This window comes from Cnephaeus nilssonii, assembly GCF_951640355.1.
Source record: "Cnephaeus nilssonii genome assembly, chromosome: 11".
Classification (NCBI taxonomy): domain Eukaryota; kingdom Metazoa; phylum Chordata; class Mammalia; order Chiroptera; family Vespertilionidae; genus Cnephaeus; species Cnephaeus nilssonii.
The window spans coordinates 64,917,864-64,943,055 of NC_137082.1; the positions used below are offsets into that span (position 1 = coordinate 64,917,864).

General features: G+C 40.6%; 1 protein-coding gene across 9 annotated transcripts in view; it reads right to left on the reverse strand.

The window, feature by feature from the left end:
* Positions 1-25,192, reverse strand: part of TXNRD3 (thioredoxin reductase 3) — a 43,698-nt gene continuing 18,506 nt past the window's right edge. For 6 of the 9 annotated variants that reach the window (XM_079784964.1, XM_079784963.1, XM_079784961.1 and 3 more), the window contains exons 6-16: positions 23,798-23,917; positions 21,660-21,802; positions 19,657-19,772; positions 18,658-18,883; positions 18,095-18,187; positions 13,125-13,201; positions 12,392-12,548; positions 8,462-8,569; positions 5,879-5,974; positions 3,466-3,595; positions 1-3,258 (exon numbers count right to left, since the gene is read on the reverse strand). In XM_079784964.1, coding sequence (XP_079641090.1) covers positions 3,140-3,258; positions 3,466-3,595; positions 5,879-5,974; positions 8,462-8,569; positions 12,392-12,548; positions 13,125-13,201; positions 18,095-18,187; positions 18,658-18,883; positions 19,657-19,772; positions 21,660-21,802; positions 23,798-23,917 — 1,385 coding nt within the window. In that variant the 3' untranslated portion in view covers positions 1-3,139. Of the gene's footprint in view, positions 3,259-3,460; positions 3,596-5,878; positions 5,975-8,461; positions 8,570-10,016; positions 10,209-12,391; positions 12,549-13,124; positions 13,202-18,094; positions 18,188-18,657; positions 18,884-19,656; positions 19,773-21,659; positions 21,803-23,797; positions 23,918-25,192 lie in introns of those variants that run through there. The other 3 variants (XM_079784962.1, XM_079784960.1, XR_013814237.1) reach the window with 2 other exon arrangements.

A 25,192-nucleotide genomic window follows, 5' to 3' on the forward strand; every position in this document is an offset into this window, starting at 1 on the left:
AAATATTTATTATCCCAGTTTCTGATAGTCAGGAATCTGGGAGTGGCCTAACTGGACTGTTCTGGTCCACAGTCTCTGGAGATTGCAGTCAAGCTGCTGGTTAGGGGAAGGCTTGCCTGGGGAAATATTCACTTCCAAGCTCATTCACATGGATGCTGACAGACCTCAATTTCTTGTTGTTGGCGGGCGACTTCAGTTCCTCAGCATCTGGGCCTTCCTGATATGGCAGCTGCCTTCTCCCAGAACAAGCGATCCAAGAGAGTGCATGAGAGTGAGCAGAACTTCAGCTGCAGTCCTCTGATGACCTAATCTTAGAAGTGACAAACCACTTCTGCCAGATGTTACTTGTCACACAGACCAACCTTTGCACATTATAGGAGGGGATTACACAAGGAAATGACTACCCATAGTTGGAGAATCCAATTTAGAGCCCAACTCAGAGGCTGCCAAAGCCCAGATTTGTCAATAGGTCTCTTACCTATTGGATACACTGTTGTGTGTCTATAAGAGCTTTCCTTAAATAAGGCCCCTGCTCATCACTGTAGAAGCTAAGACACTCTACACCAATATGCTATATATTGAAAACTTTATAAATGTACTCAATTGTTATAACTCTGTGAAACATCCAATACTGTCAACACTTAAATCAAGAATAGGAAAAGTTAAACCATTTACTTTTTCATGCATCTAGTAAGTTGTGGGGGTAGGCATTCTCAAGTCTACTATTCTTCAAAGTTTAGGATCTTTCCATAATTCCCTGCTTCTTATGACTGGTTCCTGGCTCTTTCTAGCTTGATCTCCCATTCATCTCTCACTCACCTCACAATACCTCCATACTCCACTTTCCATCATACTGTATGGATGTTAAGGTCTCTGGGCTCTCAGTGTTAGTCTCACGGCTAAAATCTATATATACCAGTCTTTTGAAATTTGTTGAGCTAGTACATGGCAAATTCCATAAATATTCCATGTGCACTTGAAATGCATAAGTATTCATGTTAAACAGTCTTCTTCATAAGTTCATTAAACTGAGTTTGTAAGTTGTGCTATTCAAAACTATCTTTGCTGATATTTTTTGTTTGATCTAATAAATTAGTGAGGTATGTTAAAATCTCTACTATAATGGAGGATGTTCATTTCCTTGAAGATAGATATGTTACGTGATTAGGTGCATATAAAGTGTATCTTCCAGGAAAAACAGATCTCTCACCATTATATAGGCCCATCTTTACTCCAGGAGAGGAGGAAAGATCAAGGACGAGAAGAGATAAAATAAGGGGTGGGGCAAGTAGCATGGGAGAAGGGAATGGGAGCCAGTTACAGAGAGGTTTATATCCAAGCCTTCTCTCCTCCTTACTAAGGGAAGATAACTTGCATAGTGGTTACAGACTCTTTGGATGGAATATTTTCTCCGACCCATTCCAGTGAGAAGACAGGCAAATATCTTTGCTGCTTCCTTCTGTGAGACAAAGTGCATTTCAATCACCCTTCCACTGGGGGTATAGCCCATTGGGAGCCCAGCTTTACACAGAGGTCTTAATAGAGAGTCCACCTGGGGCAGGCCTGGGCTTTAAGTTTACTGTCCTACACCCAGTGCAAAGCAGAACTCAAGACTTCTATGCTTCCTGGTTTCATTTCAGTTGGGGTTCTGGAAACCCTTGGCTGTGTATGTGCATGTGGCTCTGCAATACAGGAACAACATTTAAAAAATTACTTTATCTAGTATTGGAGTTGAATTTATAGAAAGTACCATTCAGAGCCTTCTCCATATATTTGAAACCCTATTTATCCCTCACGATTCAGTTCTAATATAGCTGCTTCCAGTAAACTCTGTTCAATGATCCCACCCCTGCCTCACATCCAGTGAAAATTCATAACATCTTCCTGTTTCCCGCTATGCTGTTTCTACCTCAGTTCTGGCAATTACTACACCCTGCCTCACTTTTTTGACAGTTACATTTTACTCTACCCAATGAAAAAGCAACTCAGTCATGGGATCCTACGTCAGTTACCTTGGGTCCTTATCCCCACTCTACTCTCTGCCTCCGGGGAGGGTAGCAAAATGTCCTGTTTACAGAATGAGTTCCCTAATTGTTTATTGGCTTCAATTTTTTCTTAGAAATTCCGACCATAGAACTATCCAATCCCAAGGCAAGTGCTATCTAAAAGAGCCTTGAGTTGGGCTGCTGTGTGCTATGTTCCTCAAGAACACAAGATGTTCCAAGGACCTTGGATAGGCCTCCCACTGCAAGGGCCTTTCAGATGCTGACAGGTATATACATTCAAATGGCATCTTCTCATATCACCTGATAACTTACTGAACTTGACTATAATTAAACAGATTGTAGATGGAATCATTTTAAAGCTTTAAATACAGTTCAAATAATACAGTAAAACTTTTTAATATTAAGATCAACATGAAATAGAACTACAAGCATCTCTCTCTGACATGAGACACTCTGCTCGGTCTAGAGACACTAAGGGGAGAATGGCTCCCAGGTGGTTACTGTCAGGGAACCAGGAGAGGGTGAAGCAGCCAGCTACCTGAGGGCACTTCCGCAGACACCACTCACCAGTGACCCCGTGTGAATTACATGCCCACACGATGGAAGACCACCATTTTATAGTTTCATGACTGAAAAAAAATATATATATATGTGTGTGTGTATATATATATATTTGGTTTCAAAGACTGGTTTAATGTGCACTTGCTCTATTTCAAGGATTTCTGCAGTGTACAACATCCTTTCTATTAAGGTATTATATGTGTACATATCTTACCATTGCCCCCCCCCCGACCCCAATGAAAAAATATTTTCTTAGAAACAAAGCAAAAAGATAAAAACTTTCAACCAGAAAGGTTGCCTTAGATTAGTTATGTGATTCAAAGGTCCTTGAGAGGAAAGCTCAGTCTGACTTGGAAGAGAATCGGTCTTAGCTCACTTCACATGAGCTCCGAGCTAAGACGTCAAGGAAGCAGTGTAACTGCCTCTCCCGTCAGCTGAGACCGCTGAGCAGACGCCTGCTGCTGCCTGTCTCCTTGTCTACGTTCTCATCTACGTGCAGTGAAGAAAGCCCTGCACTGGGCCCTGTAACAGAGCAGGTGCCCCGGTCAGATTCGCTGGGTCCGAGAGCGTCCTTATGTTTGAAAGGAATGAGAACAGACGGGGAGACTAGATAGCAGCAGGCCTAGCCTCAGCAGCCTTTCTGGGTGATGTCCAGTCCCGATGCCTTTGTTATCTCCAAAGTGGTGAATACCTGTTTGAAAGGAAGAAAACAAATTTGTGTTTAGCCAACAATATTTCAGTACTGCTTTATGAAAACACATCCTGAATATATCTATTCTCCTTAAAATATGCAAAGTAGTTACTAATACAAAAACTTTCTGACAACGTGCTTCATAATAGTTTTTCAAACTGCAACAATTGAAGTCAACTTAAAAAACCTCCCGTTTCTGTACCTCACCACATGTGGGGTGAATTCCAATAGTGTCATCAAGTAGCTGTTTCGTGAGCCCACATTTCATTGCAGCTGCAAATCCTTGGGTAACCTCACCGGCATTTGGTCCAAGAACATGAAATCCTATAACCCGATACTTTAATAGAAAAACAAAACAAAGGGAAGCCCAGTAGGTTAATGATCTGAATAGGAACCTAATCACTGCAAGTTCACAGTTCAAACTGACAGCATCTATTCAGAAAAAGAACCAATGTTGAACTCAGCACAGAACATTACCATGAAACTGAGCCACTGTAACAATCTGTTAAATGAGCCAGTAAATGCACATCCAGAGTAATCTCCACTCAATTTACTAGAAACGAGCAATTTACCCACTGCATGAAAGAGCTCATTAATATGTATGGTAGAAATTTCTGAATTATGCTGAGATAGTGCTAAATAACAACATACAAATCTGAATTAAAGTCCAATACTGGAATCATCCTAAGGCAGTAGGTTTCACTGGCATTGCAGCGATTCCCAGTCCAGGAAGCAAGTAGCCTGGATCCTTAAATAACTAAGGGAAGATCAAGGAGCAGTGGGGATGGGGGCTTTCCCCCAGGACTGCATGTTATGAGGTAAAGGCACATGTGATGAGACCATTGAGACAGAAAGCAGATTTACAGTGTAGCCCTGGCAAGTGTGGCTCAGTTGTTTGGATGTCATCCTGTACACCGGAAGGCTGCTGGTTCGATTCCCAGTCAGGGCACATGTCTGGGTTGCAGGCTCAATCCCTGGAAGGGGCCGTGCAGGAGGCAGCCAATGGATATCTCTCTCTCTCTCTGTCTCTCTCTCCCTCCCTCCCTCCCTCTCTAAAAAAATTCATTATAAATATATTTTAAAAAAAGATTCACAGTGTATTTACAATGTACACTGCACTTAGGATGTCCTTTTGTCTGTGTTTTTCATCAAACTCTAGTCTTTGTTTCGATCTTCAATAGTAAAAGTGTACAACAGAAAGAAAGAGCATCAGAGGTCTTGAGGCTGGCACAAAGTCTCGCCTCCTCATATTCTAGAGAAAGAACAATGGTTCAAAGCAGCCACTCACACACATGTACTGGTGGTGCTGAAATGGAAAGCTCCAGGAGCAGTGTTTCGGAAGGACAGCCACAGGCCACAGGGGCTCTGGGTGACAAGTGGAGTTCCCAGGGCCTCACAGAAGACTGAATTGGAATCTGAGGTGGTGCATCGTACACTCAGAAAACTGGGAAAAGACAGGCAGGCCAGACAGAGTAAAACCCCCATTTAAAAGTGAAAATGAATGCAGGTCCTGTGAGAAGGAAAACCTAATTCCCAATTTTTACCACTCAGCTATAGTAAAATTCATAGTAGTAGGATGGTCCTCTAGAAACAGAAATATGGACAGTAGTAAAAGAAATTAACAAGCTCTCTTGATGACAGTGAGCACGTGTGTGGGTGGGGAGCAAACATGGGCACAGCTGAAGGAGAGCAGAAGGAGTGGCAAAAGACAGAGACGGGCGTCAAGAAGAGGGGTAAACAGACCTGGAAATTCTGCCTCAGGCCCGACAGCCACAGTCAACAACTCTGTCGAGGTCAGAAATAATATGAAGGCTGAGAATCTTGGTTTCAGCAGCAGCTCAATCAAACCCCATTCCTGCTCACTTTAGGGGGCCTCAGTGCATAGTCTCTGCCTGCTCCCTTTGGAAATGCACCTACAACTTCATGACAGCAACCTCAGATTACTCTGTAAACTTTATGTCAGCTATTGCTGTTCATATGTATCTAATTGTGTATTTTCTCTCTCCAGATAAATTATAAACTCTTAAAAAGGGAGGAACCAAGTGCTAACACTGATTTCTACCCTCAGTGTTCTTGATACAACCAGTCCTAAATAAACTGTGCTTTAAACTCCGATAATCAGGCATCTGTTGTCAGTTTCACATTCACCTCAATAACAGGGAAGGCAGAGAAGGCTGCAACAAGGGCTCTCCACTCCACTGATTCTTCTTTAATGAATTGCTTCATTAGGAATTAGTTAATTAACTAGAGTTTTCACTTTGTGTAAGCATCTCCTTGTAAAGGCTTTGTGACACACATTCACTTTACAAAATGCACAGAAACATATACCTTACATTTTGTTAGTTGATGATCAAAATTTTCACAGATGATCTAGTTCTAAACTGCCCAGTTAGGTCTGGGAAGAGCCAACTTTCAATGATTATTTTGAGAAGGTATTGGTAAGCCTCAGTCACAATCTGTCACTTGTTCAACCAGTGCAAACACATTAACTGGGTAATAATTTGAAGGATTTATGCCTTTCCCTGAAAACTACCTTTAAAGAGATCGTAAAAATCCACATGCTAGAATAAAAGCTACATTTAAAAATTACAGCATTTCAGCTTCCAGTCACATTACGTACATTATCAACTTTATTGCAAATTATCTTTGCATAACAAGTATTGTTGTCTCTGCCGGCTACTGTCCATTCAAGAGGCCAGAACAAAGTATGATATACCTGGAAAACAAGAAGAGAGAGAAAGAGGCCAAGATTAGCATATATAAAAATCACTCCTTGATATGCTCTTCAATTATATAAACACTAGAGGCCAGATGCATGAAATTCGTGCAAGAGTAGGCCTTCCCTCCCCCGGCTGCGGCACCGGCTTCCCTCTGGCACCCAGGACCTGGGCTTCCCTCTGGCTCCGGCTTCATCCAGAAGGACGTCAAGTTTAATTAGCATATTATCCTTTTATTATTATAGATTATTATAGATGATAATCTCTATAACAGCTTTCAAAAATTTAGAGTTCCATGATCCCAATTTTATGTAGCTGATTGGAGTACCTGGGCCAGAGCTCCTAAAATGCCAGCTGCACAAGTGTGTTGACCTTTATTTTGCTCTACTGTTAGTCCAAAAAATCTATTAACTAAATTCAATTCTCCAACATTTATAGAGTACTGCCATCCAAGGCAATGCACTAGGCTGTGTGTGGGTTGAAAAGAAATAAAGACTTAGATCCTGTCTTTGACAAGTTTACAACCTTCTTACAAGGTTCATTGTCAAACCAAATCTAGGAAGAGCAGAAACAATACAACCCCATTAAAAGATATTAAGAACATTACCTATGCTACTTGAAAGCCCTCACTCCAGCACCCCGAATACACTGCTCAGGCTTCTCAATCTGGCTCAATCATCTAAGACCCAGAGCAAAACATAATGTGACCTCCATCCTGCTTGGGGAAGCTATACATTTTCCCAGAATTGTTCCTCCTAATCTACCCATATAGAAAGCAATGGGTTAATGTTTGGTATCAGGATTTTAAAAAAAGGATTCTAAGCTACAGATGGTCCCCAACTTACAATGGTTCAACTTAAGATTTCCTGACTTTACAATGGTGCATAAGGGATATGCTTTCAGTAGAAAGAGTACTTCAAAATTTGAATTTTGATCTTTTCCTGGGCTAGCAATAAGAGGTAAGATACTCTCTTGTGACGCTGGGAAACAGCAGCGAGATGATTTTGCTCAACTATACAGGCGTACCTGGTGTTATTGTGCTTCACTTCATTGTGCTTCGCAGATATTGCATGATTTTACTTGAAGGTTGTGGCAACCCTGGGTAGTACAAGTCTATCAGTGCCATTTTTCCAATAGCATTTGCTTTTTGTCTCTATGTTACATTTTGGTATTTCTTACAATATTTCAAACTTTTTCATTATTATTATGTTTGTTATGGGTTATGTGTAAATAGTGATCTCTGAAGTTACTATTATAAGTGTTTTAGGGCGCCATGAACAATGCCCATATAAGATGGCAAAGTTAATTGATAAATGTGTGTGTTCTCACTGCTCCACTAAACTGGTGTTCTCCCATCTCTCTCCCTCTCCTTGGGCCTCCCTATTCCCTAAGATACAACATTATAAAGTTTTCATAATACATTTCCCAACACCAAAAGTGTAAGTTATGAGTTTCAATAAGCCATTAGGCCATTTAACTAGGGAATATCAGTGCTATAGTTTAAGGAAATTCCCAGTAATAAATTAAAATGTCTTTAAGAGAGAGAACTGAAATTTCAACACTCTTTTGCTTAAAACCTCAAGTAGTAATAATCCTCCAACTCTTTTCTTTTTCCTCTCTATACTTCCTATGTTGGGAGAGTGTGCAGAAAAAAGATACTCAAGCCACCACCAAAATGCAGAAAAATATTTATAAGGTTGTTGTGTGTAAATGGGGCAGTGGTGAAGGAGAGGTGGAAATAAACGTATGGAGGACATCTTTGTCAGAGTCTAAATGGCCCACAGCCCATAAAAACCATGGGAACTGCCCATCTTTCCCACCTAGAGTCCACGGATAGTGTAGGTTCCAAGGGCCATGTTGACACTCCATGAGTCTGGCTACCATCATACCAAATGGAAGTGGTTGGATGGCAGACCCAGCTTGGACCAATTATGAATTAAGACTGAGAAACAGTGAGCTGATCAGTTCCTTTTAAGTCCAGAATTATCAGACAAACTTGGGGGCAAAAGAATGGCCATAGTTTGGCTGCTATGTGCATTCTAAGAGCAAATAAAGTCTATCCGCAGGAACAGAGGAATGAACTGCATGCATACACACAAACATACACATAAACCCCAAGCAAGTAAAAGAAAGAGGTGAGACGGTCTTACAATTTCTGGTTCTTAGCCCTTTCTAAGGCCTTGATACATTCCCCAAAAGATCTCATAATAACTTGTGCTTCCTTGTGTAAGCTTACTCAAGTAGATATTTGTTACCTGTAATTCAAAAGTCCTAATGCATACAGTATACATCTCTCTTTCCCCAACTGTATTATTAGTTTGCAAGAGAGATATGGTTTAAATTATTTAATTTTTAATTTGTCTAAAATAGGCTGGTTTCCTATAATATAACCATTATAATAACTTGCAAAATGACAAAATGAAGTTACTGAGAAGACAGGTCATTAAAAGAGAGATTCTTAAAAAATAAACAAAACATAATCTTACTTCTAGATTCTCTTTTTTATATATTTCAATAGCTTTCTCTTCAGATAATCCACAGCAGCCATATTCCAGAGGAGTAAACACTGTAGTTGGAACATTAATATAATTGCACTGAAAGACAAACAAAAATTACACGCTCTTATTTTGTAACACTTTCTTTAAATAACAAAAATCTCTATCATATACATTTATAAAAGGAAACTAAGTAAGTCCAGTTCAATGTAACTGGTTCTGACACATCACAACATCAGGGAATTCTAAGTTACACTAAAGGAGATGGGGTGACCGCTGACTACAGGGCAGAGACCACAAGCTGGCCAGTGACCAATGAATAGGACTGGCTCTCCCAGTGCCCCAACCTCAGACTTCTGGTCTGAAAATCACAGTATAGGAGAAGATAGTACACTTTATTGCCCCTACAGACATTTTCTACAATTTTTTCATTCCATTCCCCACGATTCTGGAGCATCTCTACCAGGTGATAGAGAATTACACTATTTCACCTGATGCTCAGACCACCCTTGGCCATTTCATTTAATGGTGTCACTGACATGATGTGCAAAAAAGCTGCTCAATAGTGTGGGACTGAGTGAACGCCCTGGACCATCAAGTGGAGATGGCACGTGTGTACTTAGGGGCCAGGGTTGCATGAGTCCCATGGTCACAATGGCGCCCCTCCCAGCCCTTCTCTGACCGAGACACAGCACAAGTGGACAGCACAAGAAGAGTGCAGACCATGAACCCTACATGCAGTCTTCCAGCAGCTTTAGGCATCTGTCCGTGGGAAAGCGGGCGCGAGCGCGAGCGCGAGCGCACTGGAGAAGACAGTGTGTCTGTGACTGTGTGGAGAAGATTTAGAACACATAGGCAGAAGCATCATTAAAACTGTGTGTGGCGAGAAAACAGTGTGCAGGAACAGAGAAAAAAGGTGGGTATAGCCAGGATGAACGTCTCTGCGCCTGCCCATCCATAGTCCTCAAGGGGTGATACTGCCCAGAACACTACATGTCGCCCAAACCCCAGCCAACAAGTTACAGTTTATTAGGTCAGGGGTGACATCTAACTCCAAAGAAAGGTAATCCATAAGCTGGTCAGAAACCTATGCAAAAAAAGGCGAACTGCATCAAATGGTTTATTTTGCAGGAAAATGACTAGGAGCAAAGAGAAGATCCTCCAGGTGGTAGTTTGACAGAAAAAAAAAAAAAGAGTTGTGGCCAAGGGAGGCTACCGAAGGGCACCCTGTGAAGCGTCCCTTCATATTACTAGGGCCCCAGAGCAGCTGTGACTCCCATACTCAGCCCTGCTCCAACTGCAGTGAGGCCCATCACTAGCACGATCCTTGTTCTAAGTCACTGCGCGATTTGACTTACTCATCATCAACTTATAAGAAACTCCCCCAATTTGCCTAGTTTGAGTGACTTCTATTTTACCCAAAAAGAAAAACACACCAAAACACCACCAGGTACACTTGCTTCAATGAGGTGATTTGTGTACAATATACATCAGCCTAGAGTCTTTAACTTAAAATATGTTCTCATCCCATTTTATGTTTGCTAACCTGCGAATTGTGAAGCATTTGTGTTCTTTTTTCCAACATGGCTAGAGAAAATCACATAACCATGTGGACTGCCTGGTTTTCTGACTTCTCTTAGGCCATCAAATGCTCATCAGTCCATTTATTGACCAGCAGCTGATCCCATATCCCATGGCTTACAGTGGAAGTCTCATCCTCAACAGATGCCTCTGTCTCCTGTTTCATATCAATTGAGAAAAAAGCAACAGATAATTCCTCAACTTTCCTCCCTTTCATCTGAAACACTTTCTCCACATCTTATACTACCTCCTCCACTTGATCTGGACTTCCTCTTACCCTACCTGTAGCCTTCCTTTTAGTCCTGTACCTTTAACCTCTATTTACACACACACACACACACACACACACACACACACACACCCCACAAATGTCTGTCTTCTAATCTCTCTACCCCACAGCCACCATGACTAACTTTTAAAAGCAATAAACAATTACTCTGCTTCCATACATCCTGAAATGCAATAGCACTTCTTTGTACCTTTAGCATTTCTGGCCCCACCCATTAATGCCAGCAGTGCCATGTCCCCACATATATTTAAGGTCTTCCTTTATGACCTTACAAGGCACTTGAGGTGATAAAATAAGCAGCACACAGCATCCCTTATGAACAATATGTGCCCCAAACTTTTCACCTTAACCTAATCATGCAAAACCAATCAGAGAAATTCAGATGAGACATTCTACAAGAAAAGTAGCCTGGATTCATCAAAAGTCAAAGTCATGAAAAGTAAAGCAAGCAAACAAACAGGTAAATCAAGGTAGAGGGCTGGAGCAGATTAAAAGAGACTTAGGACTCAGAAGAGCCCTGTACTGTGTGAATCAAAACACATGCACACATACCAATGGACAACTGAGGAAAGATGAATATTACTGCATTGTTGAATTCTCAGCTACAGAAATGAAATTGTGGTTATGGAAGTGAATATCCTTGTTGTACATCCTGAAGTATTTAGAAGCATAACATCACTGATATCTGCCACTTATTTCAAATAGCTCAGCAGAAAAAAATGTACACACACACACACACACACACACACACACACACACACACACACCAGCAAAGGAGAGAGAGAAAATGGCAAAACATTAATAACTGGAAAATCTAAGTGAAAGGGTAATGTGAGTGACTGCTACTATTCTTTCTGTGGTTTGACATCTTACTAAGTGAAAAGTTGGGGATAAATAAAAGTAAGATCTCCAACAGCTGCCACTGCCTACAGAAGGCCCGACTGATTCTTTACTGTGGCATCACAGAGTTCTGATGATATGGCACCAAATCAATTTTCCAGCCTCATTTCCAGTTGTACTCCTCTATCACCAATCGCTCTGCCTACATGAGTGACAGAATGGTTAGAATTCCTGATACCCAGTAATACCACCTCCCCAGTCATTCTTCATCCACCAAGAGCTGTGCACACCCACAGTGCTCCTGATGGAGCACAGCATGACCCTCCCCAGTTGGGAACGCCTGAGAGACTGCTCAGAGTCCTAAAACAAACCAAGCACTGCAGAGCTCTGGGCTTTTCTTTGAATTATCTCCTTACCAAAAGAGCCCTTTGCTTCCTCAATTTTAAATTGCTCACCCTAGCCCTAGCTGGTGTGGTTCAGTGGATAGAACATCGGCCTGTGGCCCAAGGGTCCCGGGTTCGATTCCCACATGCCCAGGTTGCGGGCTCGATCCCCAGTAGGGGGTGTGCAGGAGGCAGCCAATCAATGATTCTCTCTCATCATTGGTGTGTCTATCTCTCTCTCCCTTCTCCCTTCCTCTCTGAAATCAATAAAAATGTATTTTAAATAAATAAATTGCTCATCCTTAAAGCCCATCCCAAATCTTTGATCAAAGACCATGAAAGGTGGAGGAGACTGTAGTAATCACCTAATTCAAACCATCAGCGTTGCAGATGGTGAAACCGAGGTGAAGAGAAGTGCAACAACTTGACCAGGTTCACACACTAAGCAGGCAATGAAGCCAGGGCCAGCATCCCGATCCACTCTGAGTGTCCCTCCTACTCTGACAGTGCGACCGTCCACCGGGAGGCCCCTTTAGATCTCTTCAGTCAGAATTAACTGCTCCTCTCTCTTCTTACTCAGGACCCCACCTACCTAGTAAGCCCCTTGGTACTGAAACCTACCAGTCCTTTGTATATCACCCAGCACAACATCTTGCTGATATTAAAAAAATATTTTTGAAAACCACTAGTAAATAATAAGTCAACTGCAAATGATTTGTGAAGAACCTTTTACTTGCAGAACAAGCACAAAAGTTTTATTTGTACTGATTTTTTAAGTCATAATCTTTATTTAGATATTATCTCAAAAAACAACAGTAAGAAACGTACCTTTTCTGAATGACCCCCAAAAAGTCTTCGAGCCAACAGCTTGCCTGCCTGTATAGCGACGGGAGTGAGCTCAAGTTTACCTTCCAGGACATCTCCGACAGCGTAAACATAGGGCACGTTGGTCTGTTCTAGGTCGTTTACTGGTATCTTGCCACTCCTATTAGATTTTGAAAGTAAATATACATATGACTAACTCTATACTGCTGGATGACTAGCACTATTCCAAGAGAACTGAGTACATAAAGAAAAGACCTCTCTCTAAGAACTCATGCACCTCAGTCATCACCTGTCTATAAGACCAACGACTTATAATAACAAAGGTATCTGTAGTTCCAAAAGAAAACAACTTGCTGGTTGATGAAACCATGCTCATTTTTTGGATGTCGAGGATATTCCCAGATTTCCCCCAGAATTGCACGTAGAGCTTTGAAATTTTTCTCCTTGCCTGACCACGGATATATAATTCACTTTAAATCAGATAGTAGGTGAAAAAAATAATTGTTTTGATTTTATTTTTAAAAATCATGCATGAGCTCTTTAAGGCACACAATAAAGTTACTGATTGATTAATGAAAAAAAACTGATAACAGAGCTGGGACAGTATTTATTATAAAATAACATTAAAGCATTTTAAAATTTTGCATCTTAATAATTAAATGAGAATTTTAAGAGGTGATCTGTAGAAACATTTTGCTTTGTGCATCAATAGTGCAATGATCCCACAGGTACATACTTCTCACTGATTTTGACACCAATCTTCTCCAAGCCTATTTTCCTTGTAGAGGACTCACGGCCAATTGCTAATAAAACCTATATTTAGAGAGAGACAAATTATCAATATCAGGGATGAAAGCGGAACATCACTATCGATCCTTCAGACATTAAAATACTAATAACTATTATGAATGCCCTATGCCAATAAATTTGACAGATTAAGTAAATTCCTTTTTTTGAGGTCAAAATGCATTTTTAATTGAGGTATAATTGATATATAACATATTAGCTTCAGGTGTACAACGTAATTTGATATTTGTATATATTGTGAAATGGTCACCACAGTAAGTCTCGTTAACAACCATCACCACACAGTTATACAAATTTTTTTTTTAATATATTTTATTGATTTTTTACAGAAGAAGGGAGAGGGATAGAGAGCTAGAAACATCGACCAGCTGCCTCCTGCACACCCCCTACTGGGGATGTGCCCCAACCAAGGTACATGCCCTTGATCGGAATCAAACCTGGGACCTTTCAGTCTGCAGGCCAACACTCTATCCACTGAGCCAAACCGGTTTTGGCCAAATTTTTTTCTTATGATGAGAACTTTTAAGATCTACTCTCTTAGCAACTTTCAAATATACAATACAGTATTATTAACTACAGTCACCATGCTGTACATTACATCCCCCAAATAACTCCTTGACACAATTTATCAATCTTACACACACATCTGAATAACGCTTTGTTACATGCTGAATTATGCCCCCACCCAAATTCATGTGTTGAAGATCTAACTCCCAATATCTCAAAACATAACTGTTTAGGAGACAGGACCTTTAAAGAGATAATTAACATAAAATGAGGCCATTGGGTAGGGCCTAATCCAATATGACTAGAGTCCTTATTAGAACCCACACATACAGAGTGGGGAACAATCACGTAAAGACAGAGAGAAGGCAACCAACCTCCTGCTAGCCAAGGAGAGAGGCCTAGAAGAAACCAATTCTCCTGACTCCTTGGTCTCATGCTTCTGGCCTCCAGAACTGTGAGAAATTAAATTTCCTTTGCCTAAGCCACCCTATCTATAGTATTTTGTTATGGTAGCCCTAGCTGACTAATATACCCTATTTTCATTAAGAAAACTGAATGCACAATTTATAAACTTCCTATTAATTAACTCCAGACCCAAATGACTTCACTTGTAAAGTCAATTGAACACACAAGTAAACAATAACACTAGTAGTACACAAACTCCTCCAGAAAAAAGAGAAAGGAGTCTTCCCAACTCCTTTTTATGAAGCCAGCATAAACATCTGACACCAAAATCAAACAAGGATATTTAAATAAAATTATAAACCAATATCTCCATGAACATAAGATATAAAATCGTTAACAAAATCTTAGCAAATTAAATATAACAATATTAAAGAGGATAATTGATCACGACCAAGTGAGGTTTGTTCCAAAAATACAAATTTGATTTAACATGCAAAAATCAATGTAATTCATCATTTTAACAGAATAAAGGAGAAAACAAATTAATCATCCCAATAGATGTGGGAAAAGCATTTGACAGAACGTCACACCCTTGAGGATTCTAATTAAATCCTCAGCACACTAAGAATAAAAGAAAACTTCCCCAACCCGGTAAAAGGCATCTGTAAACAAAAGAACAGCTTTCCATCCTAGCAATCATAAAAGACCGAATGGTTAGGATCACCCCTAAGATTGGTGTAAGAGGAGGATATGCACTCACAATGTCTATTCAGCACTGTACTAGAGTTCTTAACTAGTGCAACAAAGCAAGAAAAAGAAATAAAAAGCATGTAGATTGGAAAGAAGAAACTGATTTTATATAGAGACATAAATCCTAAGAATCTACAAGGTCAATATACAGAAGTCATTTGTATTTCTATATACTATCAACTAATACTAAAGTTAAAAAAATTTAAATACCATTTACAATAGCTTAAAAAACATAAAATACTAAAGATAAATTTAGCAAAATACAAAAAAGACCTCTAGAGAAAAATGATTATATATTGCTGAGAGAAACTAAAGAATATGTAACTTTATACCCATATATTTGGTAACTTAGATGAAATGGACTAATACTTAGAAAAATGTAATTAATCAAAAGAAACTCAAGAAAAAAATAGAAGGCCTTAAACAGCCTTTGATTGTTTTAAAAAAAATGAATCAGTGGTCAAATATATATATATATACTAGTGGCCTGGTGCATGAAATTCATGCACATTAAAAGGGGATTAATTAGAGGAAATAATTTAATATTGCTATTTGCCCTTTCTCTATAATAAAAATGTTAGAGATGAAAGAAAATTAGTAAAATGTATATGAAAACCTTCCTCCTGTCAGAGTCTGGGGTGCACCACAGGACCCAGAGTCAAGTCCCTGCCCACCCACATGCACCTCAAAATCGCATGAGACCCAGACCTGCCCCCTCCCCCCACCCTGATTGGACTAGATACAGACCCAGCCAGTCCCACCCTTGTCAAGCCCCGCCAGGCAGGGGGCATAGCCTCAGGTCCCCTGGCCCCGTGTCAGGATGGGGGGCATGGCCTGAAGTACCCCAGCCCAGACCAGGGTGGGGGGCGGGCCTTGAGGTCCCCCGTCAAGCCCCGCTGGGTGGGAGGCATGGCCTGAGGTCCGCCATCAAGCCCACCGGCAGGGGGGCACAACCTTAGGTCCTCCATCAAGCCCCGCTGGGTGGGCGGTGTGGCCTGAGTTCCCCTGACCCAGCACTGGGGGTGCACCTTGAGGTCCCCTGTCAAGCCCTTCTGGGTTGGGGGCACAGCCTAAGGTCCCCTGTCAAGCCCAGCCAGGCAGGATGGCACAGCCTTAGGTCCCCTGGCCCAGTGCTGGGGTGAGGGATGTGGCCTGAAGTCCCCCATCAAGCCCCACCAGGCGGGGATTGCGGTCTGAGGTCCCCCGGCCTGGTGCCAGGGTGGGGGGCGCGGCCTGAAGTCCCCTGTCAAGCCCCACCTGGTGGAGGGCGCGGCCTGAGGTCCCCTGTCAAGCCCCAAGGGGGCAGGAGAGGGAGTAGCCTCAGGTCCCTGCTGATTGCTCATTAAGGTTCCTTATGGGTACTTGGCCTCAGCTGTGGGTGCAGCCATATTTGTGACTGAGTGATGGTCAATTTGCATATTCCCTCTTTATTAGATAGGATTATTAGATAGGATATACACAGAAAATTCTAGATTCAGATGGTTGCATCAGTGAATTCTAGCAAACAAAGAATGTTCTAATACCACATAAATTCTTCCAGAGAACAGAAAAGAGGAAACATATTCCAAACTTCTTTCATGAGTTAGAAAATCTGAACATTTCAATATGTGTAAGGAAATTATAAGCCAATTATTCATGAATATAATGCAAAAATTCTAAATAAATAAGTCAAACAACATATAAGTAGCACCTTTATATCAGGAATAAAAAGTTGATTGAATATTAGAAAATCAATATAATTCAACACATTAACAAATTTTAAAAAAACCTTGATTATCAACAGCTACAAAAGGAACTATTACAATTGAACTCATACACTCTTGATTTAAAAAACAACCAAAAAACAAAAACCCTTAGCATCAGCAAACAAAAAAGAATTTTTTAAAAAAATATATTTTTATTTATTTCAGAGAGGAAGAGAGAGGGAGAGAGAGAGATAGAAACATCAACGATGAGAGAGAATCATTGATCAGCTGCCTCCTGCACGCCCCCTACTGGGGATTGAGCCCGAAACCCAGGCGGGCATGTGCCCTTCACTGGAATTGAACCAGGGACCCTTCAGTCCTCAGGCTGACGCTCTATCCACTGAGCCAAACTGGCTAGGGCCAGAAAATAATTTCTTTAACTTGATTAAGAATCTTTACCAAAACCCTACCAACAACATTATTCTTAAATAAGGAAACACGAATACATTCCTTCGATATCGAGAACAAGACAAGCATGGCTGCTATGGCCATTTCTGGTTAGCACTGTACTGGAGGTCCGAGCTAGCAGTGTACTTATGCAAGATAAAGAAGTAATGAGGAAGACAGTGGAAAAAAGAAATAAACTGTGGTTATTCACAAATAATATGAATAGGTACAAAGAAAACTCAAAATAATCTAAGAATAAATGATCAAATAAGAGCTTTTATTTTCTAATATATTTTTTACTTTGTTGACTCTCTACATTTCCTTTTTTAACTAAAAAAAGTGTATGAGTATATAAAACAGACATGTACAGTTTGTATTAGAACTATAAACTTTACAAAAGAAATGTTGTCATCCAAATATCAGCAATTTAAATCAGAATCATTGCCATCCAAAATAATCCATGGAATATTCACACTTTTTGGATATTTCATATTATTTGTTTTTTGAAATTATATTTATTACTGTCTTTATTATAAAACTAGAGGCCTGGTGCACGATTTCATGCACTTGGGGGAGCAGGTGGGGGTGAGGGATCCCTCAGCCTGGCCTGTGCCCTCTTGCAGCCAGGACCCCTTGCTCCTTACCACGTGCCTACAGCGGAGGCGGGACAGGCTCCCGCCTATGCTGCTGTGTTCGCCTGCATTGAGCATCTGCCCCCTGGTCTGTCAGTGCGCATCATAGCAACTGGTTGTTCCGCTGTTCGATCAATTTGCATGTTAGGGGTTTATTATATAGGATTCATTGTTTATTGCAAAAATATTCAAATGCAGAAATGTTTAAGATATCTAATGTCCCTGAACAAAGTACTAATAACAGGTATATCTGCTTCCATATTTTGTTCTATGTATAGTTACACATACACATGTATTTTAGCATGGTATTCTTCATACACCATTATCAAATGTCAACAAACTACCTTCCATATTTATTATACTCTAACAAAGAATCCAAAAAATGTTAAGCTATTATAATGTTCCCATAAGCTTCTTCTGTGCTAATTTATGAGTGTGTTCAACCACTTCCTGCTTATGAAATAAAAACTTACTGTGTTATATACTCCTTCAATAGTTTCTGGCCCGTCAGTGGATTTAGCCACTATTTTCAGCTTTCCAGGTGAACCTTTCTCCAACTGTTGAACCTAGTAAGGATAAACAATGTAATGATTCTATCTAAAGGAGACAGAAAATAAACGGTCCTAGGGCATACAGGTGAGTGTGGGTGTATGGGGACCCAGCCCGAAAGACAGAGAGGGAAGGGAAGGCTTATTTGTTTAAAGATGAGAGAAACTGCAGGGCATCATGACAGAGGAAAAAGAAGACAATTAGCTGAAGATGGGATGTCCCTGAAAGGTGAGAGAAGGAGAGGGGAACAGTGAGAGAAGAGGAAGTCCGAGCTGAGAGGAGGAAGGACACCACCGTATCAGAGGAGGAGGGGCCGGGACCAAAGGGGGCCAGTTTTGTAGATCCAGGGTGGAAACATTGTCTTCAAGGTTTGCTATTGACTACAGACCAATTTATTAAATAAAATGGAGGAGGAGTAAAATAAAAAGCTAATGAAAGAGAGAATAAAAAGAAAATAAAAGGAATTCCAAATGACATTCAGACTCACCATCACAGGTATAAATTTTCTTAAGAACTTAACACCATGTTGCTCCATGTAGGAACCCACTTTCTCTGCCATTTCTTGATCAAAGCCACGAAGAAGGATTGAACGCACCATAACTGTGACATCTAAGCCAACGCCAGCCAGAAATCCTGCACATTCCAGAGCCACATAAGATGCACCAACTACTAATGTTTTGCCAGGGCAATAAGGCAGAGAAAAAAGGTCATCACTGAAAAATAAAAATAAGAAAAAGAATACCTAGGCAATAAAAATGACACGAGTTACTTAGGTTTCAATGGTCCTTTGTTGGCTGAATTGCAATGTGGGGCTTGAATGAAGGAACACTAGAAGAATTTAGAGGCTTGTAATAGTTTCTCCTGTGGAGAAGGAAGTACATCTCCATTTTTTCAAAATCAAATTAGTGGATCACAAGCAAAGTTTTTTAAAAAACAGAACAGAAAATTTCAGACTACATTATATGTGATAAGAGGAAATATTATTTTGTTAGTTTGGGATATGTGTGTGTGTTCACCTGAGTACTAACAGCACAATAAAAAATGTATTTCTTACTGTGCATCTGGTCAAAAAAGCTTTGCAAGTCATCGTACTACATTATATACTGTCCTCTGTAGAACTATCCAGGGGAGATTCCTATTAAACCGCAGTATTAGGAATAGCCACGATTCTCCTGATCAGCAGGTTCATTATTATATTAGACACTAAAACCTAAAACTAATTGTATTCGTTGATCTCTAGGAAGTTTAGGGCAAATTCTCCAAGCAATTACCTAGAAACATATAGCATATTTTTGTAAGCAAATTCGACCTTATTATTTATCTAACCTTATTTTCTCTTTGCTTCATTATGTTAACTACATAGCTTCTTGCATTGTATATACGTTCCTTTATTCATCAATTCAACACTTTGTGAAATAAAACAGCGAATAAACTGGAAACTCATAAACATAATATAATTTAGTTAAAATGGCCTATTTACTCTTACCTAGTAATACAGTATTCTTTATCTCCTTGGATTCCTAAATACCGTGGCCTTGCACCTGTTGCTATGACAAATTTTGCAGCAGTATAATAAGTCTCTTGTCCTTTTCTATTGGTTGCCTTTAAAAAAGAAAAGTAAACTTCACTTTTAAACCAATACTACAAAGCACCAGACACCATGGACAAATTAGTTACCACCCTTATGGAGCTTCCCATCATACATGCAAAAATAGCAATGCAGTATGATAAGCACCACCATAGAAAATAGAAGTCTTTACAAAACATTAACCAAAATACCACAGTGGGGGTGGAGTAGGGGTCTGGAAAGCTAGGCAAGAATGACTCCATAGTTAGTAACATTTTAAGTAGGGATGAGAAAAGTGAAAAGATTTTAGAGAAATTGACATCGAAAGAGAGAATAGTACATACTAGTAAAAATGCACACAGGCCTGAAAGCAGCTGGCATCTGGGGAACAGCAAGTTGCCAGAAGTGCCAGGAGAGGAGAGGACAGTATGTGTTAGAGGTGAAGTCACACAGATTAACGCCAAATGTAAAGATGCTTCTATGCCATCCTACAAATCCAGGCTATGGAATATCAACAAAGGTTGTTCATTGTTTTTTTATTTTCAATTATACAAGTCAATCATAAATATATTAACTTTTTTCCCCCCAGAGAGCAAGAGATAGAAACATCCATGATGAGAGAGAATCATTGATTGGTTGCTTCCTGCATGGCCCTTACTGGGGATCGAGCCCACAACCCAGGCATGTGTCCTGACTGGGAATCGAACCATGACCTCCTTCCTGGTTCATAGGTCGACGCTCAACCACTGAGCCATGCCAACTGGGCTATATTCACATTTTAAAAATTCAAAAAGCAATGAAAGTGTTTAAACCAGGAGGTGGTTTCAGTGGGATAGAGGGAGGGCAGCCTGGAGACAGGGAGCTGCTACAAACAAACAGTGCAAGCTGTGAGGATGAAGTGGGAGGAACCTGAAGTTTCTTGCTGGAGTAACTGGAGAGTCACTGGTATCACTAAGTGAGCAAGCATAGAAGAGGCAAGTCTGGCTGAGAATGATGGGCTTATTCAACCAACTATACCAGGTATATGACAGTGTGAGAACGGAAACTGATTGGCGTATACCAGGTATTTCTAATTATGTTCCATGTGAATGATGCCATTTAAATTAGCCCATGTATAGTTCTAAAGGGGTAGCTTTAATTGGACCACCTCACACCTTTCTAGAGACAAGAAATGACTACAAAATACCCTCAAATTCTGTCAAGATTATTGCACGCTGTGCTATAAAAGCAGAGTACAAAAATAAACGAGGTGTTGAGGATGATATCTGACCGTCTTTCATAACTCCAATTTAAAAGTTTTGTGTTCATTAAAATGGTTTCATTTTCCTTATATATTGATCGTAAAATACATAAACATTACATATATAATTTTATAAAATATACTAATTCTTATGCTACCTTTATTAATACTTTTATGAATAACATATATTAAGGTTTTAATTAAGGTTTCATTTTTAAAAAGAATTAACACTATTAAAATTTTGATATTTTAAAATTGTTTAAACTTTTTCTTTTAAGATGGCAATGAGCCCAGCCAGTGTGCTCAGTGGTTGAGCACGACCTATGAGCCTGAACCCCGGTCAGGCACATGCTGGGGTGCAGGCTCGAGCCTCAGTAGGAGGTGTGCAGGAGGCAACCAATCGATGTTTCTCTTTCATCACTGATGTTTCTATCTCTGTCTCCTTATCCCTTCCTCTCTGAAATTAATAAAAAACATTTTTTTAAAGATGGCAAATAACTTTAATTAATAGTTTTCTTTAAAAGGCAATTTCTTTAATTTAGCCAGACTTATGAAATGCAGTAACAATGGAGGAGCATGCACTAGCTATAATCCTTAACATAAATATGGAATTTTAGTTCAAGGCAAGTACAAGCAGTAATAAAGGGAAAGCAATGAACAAGACAAAATATTCAGAGAGTACCTTTATTTTATGGTGTTCGACAAATTCTCCATATGAATTTACATAAGCCACAGACTTCTCCCTCAAAGACAGCCCATAGCTCCAATTTAGAGAGCCAATATGGTTTTGAATAGCTTCTGTCATGATCTCCCAGTTGTGCTTTACTGAAAATAAGTAACCAGGGTGAAGTTATCAAGTGAATCTTACTGTAAATGGTAAATTATATAGAAACGCACAAGCCACATGACATGTTGCTTTAAAAATCAAGAAATGAACAGAAAATAATTAGCAACTTAAACCTTTTTTATACCAGTTATGGTTTACACTTCTTCCTCTTTTATATTATAAACCATGCAAAAAAGCATAATTCTGAAAAGAATAAAACTGGAAAAAATATCCATGGAGAACAGAATGGAGAAAACTGGCTCTCTCATGGCCGTGCATGCAAAGTTATGAGGCAAGAAGATCATCAGTTCTCAGGAGCACGCATGGACATTTTCACATGGTTGGCTGGTTGCACGGGGCCTTCTACATGTGAAGGGAAGCAAGTCTCAGGTCAGCGAGCACTGCATATTCGCCTCCCCAGACAGGCCCAGGCTAGTCCCATTTGGTTCACCTGGTGGTGGTTTTATGATAGTGAATATCCTATATTTCTTTATGATAAATGTGTTTAGTACCACCATTGCATACCATTTTTATTAAAATGCTACGCACTTCCTTTTGAAGTTGGGATGGGAGTTGATGGAATCAGATTTCTCATCATCCCTGTACCTTTTAGGTGGAGTTTATTCCCAGGCATTCACCTTATCTGCTGATGCTGGTTCCCAAAGGAGACACCGTCTCCCTGCACCACATTTATAAGACACAGAAGCCAGCCGGCGGCTCCCATCAAACTGGATGAGATCCCTGAAGACAAACCCAGCCAACTGAGGGTTCACCTCTGGTCACACTGGGAGACTCACCGCCTCTAGCACTCTCAAGAAAGGCCCCACCACTAATCATCAGGAACATGGGACATTACAGTGTAGGCAAGAGAAAGAGGTCACAGTGCAGAAAGGCTTGGCCAAGTAAACGTTTATAATAAAAGTCAACTAAGATTTTGGAATCCAGAGAGTTATTCTGTTACTACATTACCCAATTCCCACCCCATAATCCCAGGAGGTTACAACCCAGCAGTGGCACATACCCTCATATCCTAAGATAACTGCCTCATTTCCCCAATAGCTGGAAAAGCTATTTTTCCAGCCCTTAAAGTATCATTTATCCCAAGGACCTTATCAGTTAAATTCACACTGCATATTCTTGTTTCTGGTTCTTGTAAAACACATTCTATATTAGAGGTTCCCACACATGGCTGCACATTAGGACCCCTGGGAATCATGTTAAAATATACAGATTCTAGGACCCACCTCAAACCTATGCAATCAGGAGCAGGACCACAGAAGGCTCCTAATGAATGTTTATTAAACGAATTTTAAACTCAGCTATAGAAATACAAATAGCAAGTCTTTCTCTAAGAAATCCATTCTTTCTTTTCTCCCAATCTTTATATTCCACTAGAGCAGTGGTTGGCAAACTGCGGCTCACGAGCCACATGCGGCTCGCGAGCTGCAGTTTGCAGCTCTGTTGACTAATGAGTTTGCCGACCACTGGGATAGGGGCTTAATCACAAGGAACAACAACAGCCTGTAATTATTGGAATTGAGAGTCTAGGTCAGTGGTCGGCAAACTCATTAGTCAACAGAGCGGCAAATCGCGGCTCACGAGCCGCATGTGGCTCACGAGCCGCAGTTTGCTGACCACTTCACTAGAGCCCCGGTGCACGGATTTGTGCACCAGTGGAGCCTGGCCTGCGGGGATTGGCCAAAACTGGTTCTCTGACATCCCCTGAGGGGTCCCAGATTGCGAGAGGGTGGTTCTCGGGTGACACACCCTGGAATCGGGCTCCCTCCTCTCTGGTTCCTGGTGTGTCACCTGAGAACCGCAGCTGCCAAGTCACTGCAGCTCGGCAGCTCCTGCATTGAGCATCTGCCCCCTGGTGGTCAGTGCGCATCATGGCTACCAGTTGGAGCGTCTGCCCCTGGTGGTCATTGCATGTCACAGCTACTGGTCAGCTGGTCAGCTGGTCACTTAAGCTTTTATATATATAGATTACTCACCTTGCTGATTATACTCCCAGCCAAATTTCCTTGAGTCTCTTAATGCCTGCCCTAAAAGAGCAGCTTGATGCATCAGTTTCTTAGGAATACAACCTACATTTACACAAGTACCGCCAAGACCTGAGAAAGAAAATAATTTTAATTTTTTTTTTGTGTGTGTGTGTGTAGTTTTACACATGTGTGGAGTCAGTGTTATTAAAATATGGAAATGGCCTGGCTGGTGTGTCTCAGTGTTTGAGCATCAACCTATGAACCAGGAGGTCACAGTACAATTCCCAGTTAGGGCACATGCCTAGGTTGTGGGCTTGAACCCCACTGTGGGGCATGCAGGAGGCAGCCAATCAATGATTCTCATCCTTGATATTTCTATCTTTCTCTCCCTCTCCCTTCCTCTCTGAAATTAATAAAAGTATATATTTTTAAAAGTTAAAATATGGAGATGACAAATTTGAATGGTTGTGGGATCAACACCATACTCCACAATAACATGCAAATGATTAACCCAGACTTTTTAAGCACAGGTCTGTGAAGGAGGCCCACGGATGAGCAAAAATGTGGATGTGCATTTCGAGATGCTGTCCAAAACTTTCATTTGAGTCTGACCTATGAAGGGATCAGAACTGTATTAGATTAATTATATACTACACCAACAGCCAGAACCCAAGATCCCAGACTTTTCTCTTTGTAACTTGACTCCTTTGAGCCAATAGTGGGTCCACTGCAAAGCAAATTAGCTTTACTAATATAAAATTCTTGGCTATAATGTTTTTAGTAAGGTTGAATTTTTAAAAATAATTTTCATATTTTGTCAGGGATCTGGCAGCAAATAGATGACAAATTATTACTGGGGTGTGGGCAAGAAAAGCAAGGAGGGATAGAACAACAGTAACAACTACTAACAGTGGGCTCATCACCAACCCTACATGAAGGGGTAAGCACACCGAATAGGTGCCACAGACCAGAGGGGCTGTGGCTTTCCGTTGGGGATGGAGCCAGCTTGCAGCAACCAGCAGGGAGGGAACCAAGAAAATGAAGACCCCCACTCCATTCTCCTCCCTCCTTCTGTTCTCTTCCCATTTCCCCATATGGCCAAGCCCAACCAGCAGCCAAAAGGCAAAGATACCAACTCATCAGCCTTCTGGGACATAAAGCAGGGTAGAGATCATAAAGAATGGGATTAAAGCATAAACAGAAAATATCCAGCACAAAATCTATGTGTTCTATTTTATAGTGGAAAGAATGTGGAAAGGTAAGCACTCTCATCTACAGCCAAGTCACAGGCCTTAAGCTCACTGTGCACTTCATTAAACTGACTTGGAACAATTATACACACACTATTCAACTGACTATCATACAGCCATGAAAGTCAGTTATTAAATCAATGCAGAAACACAA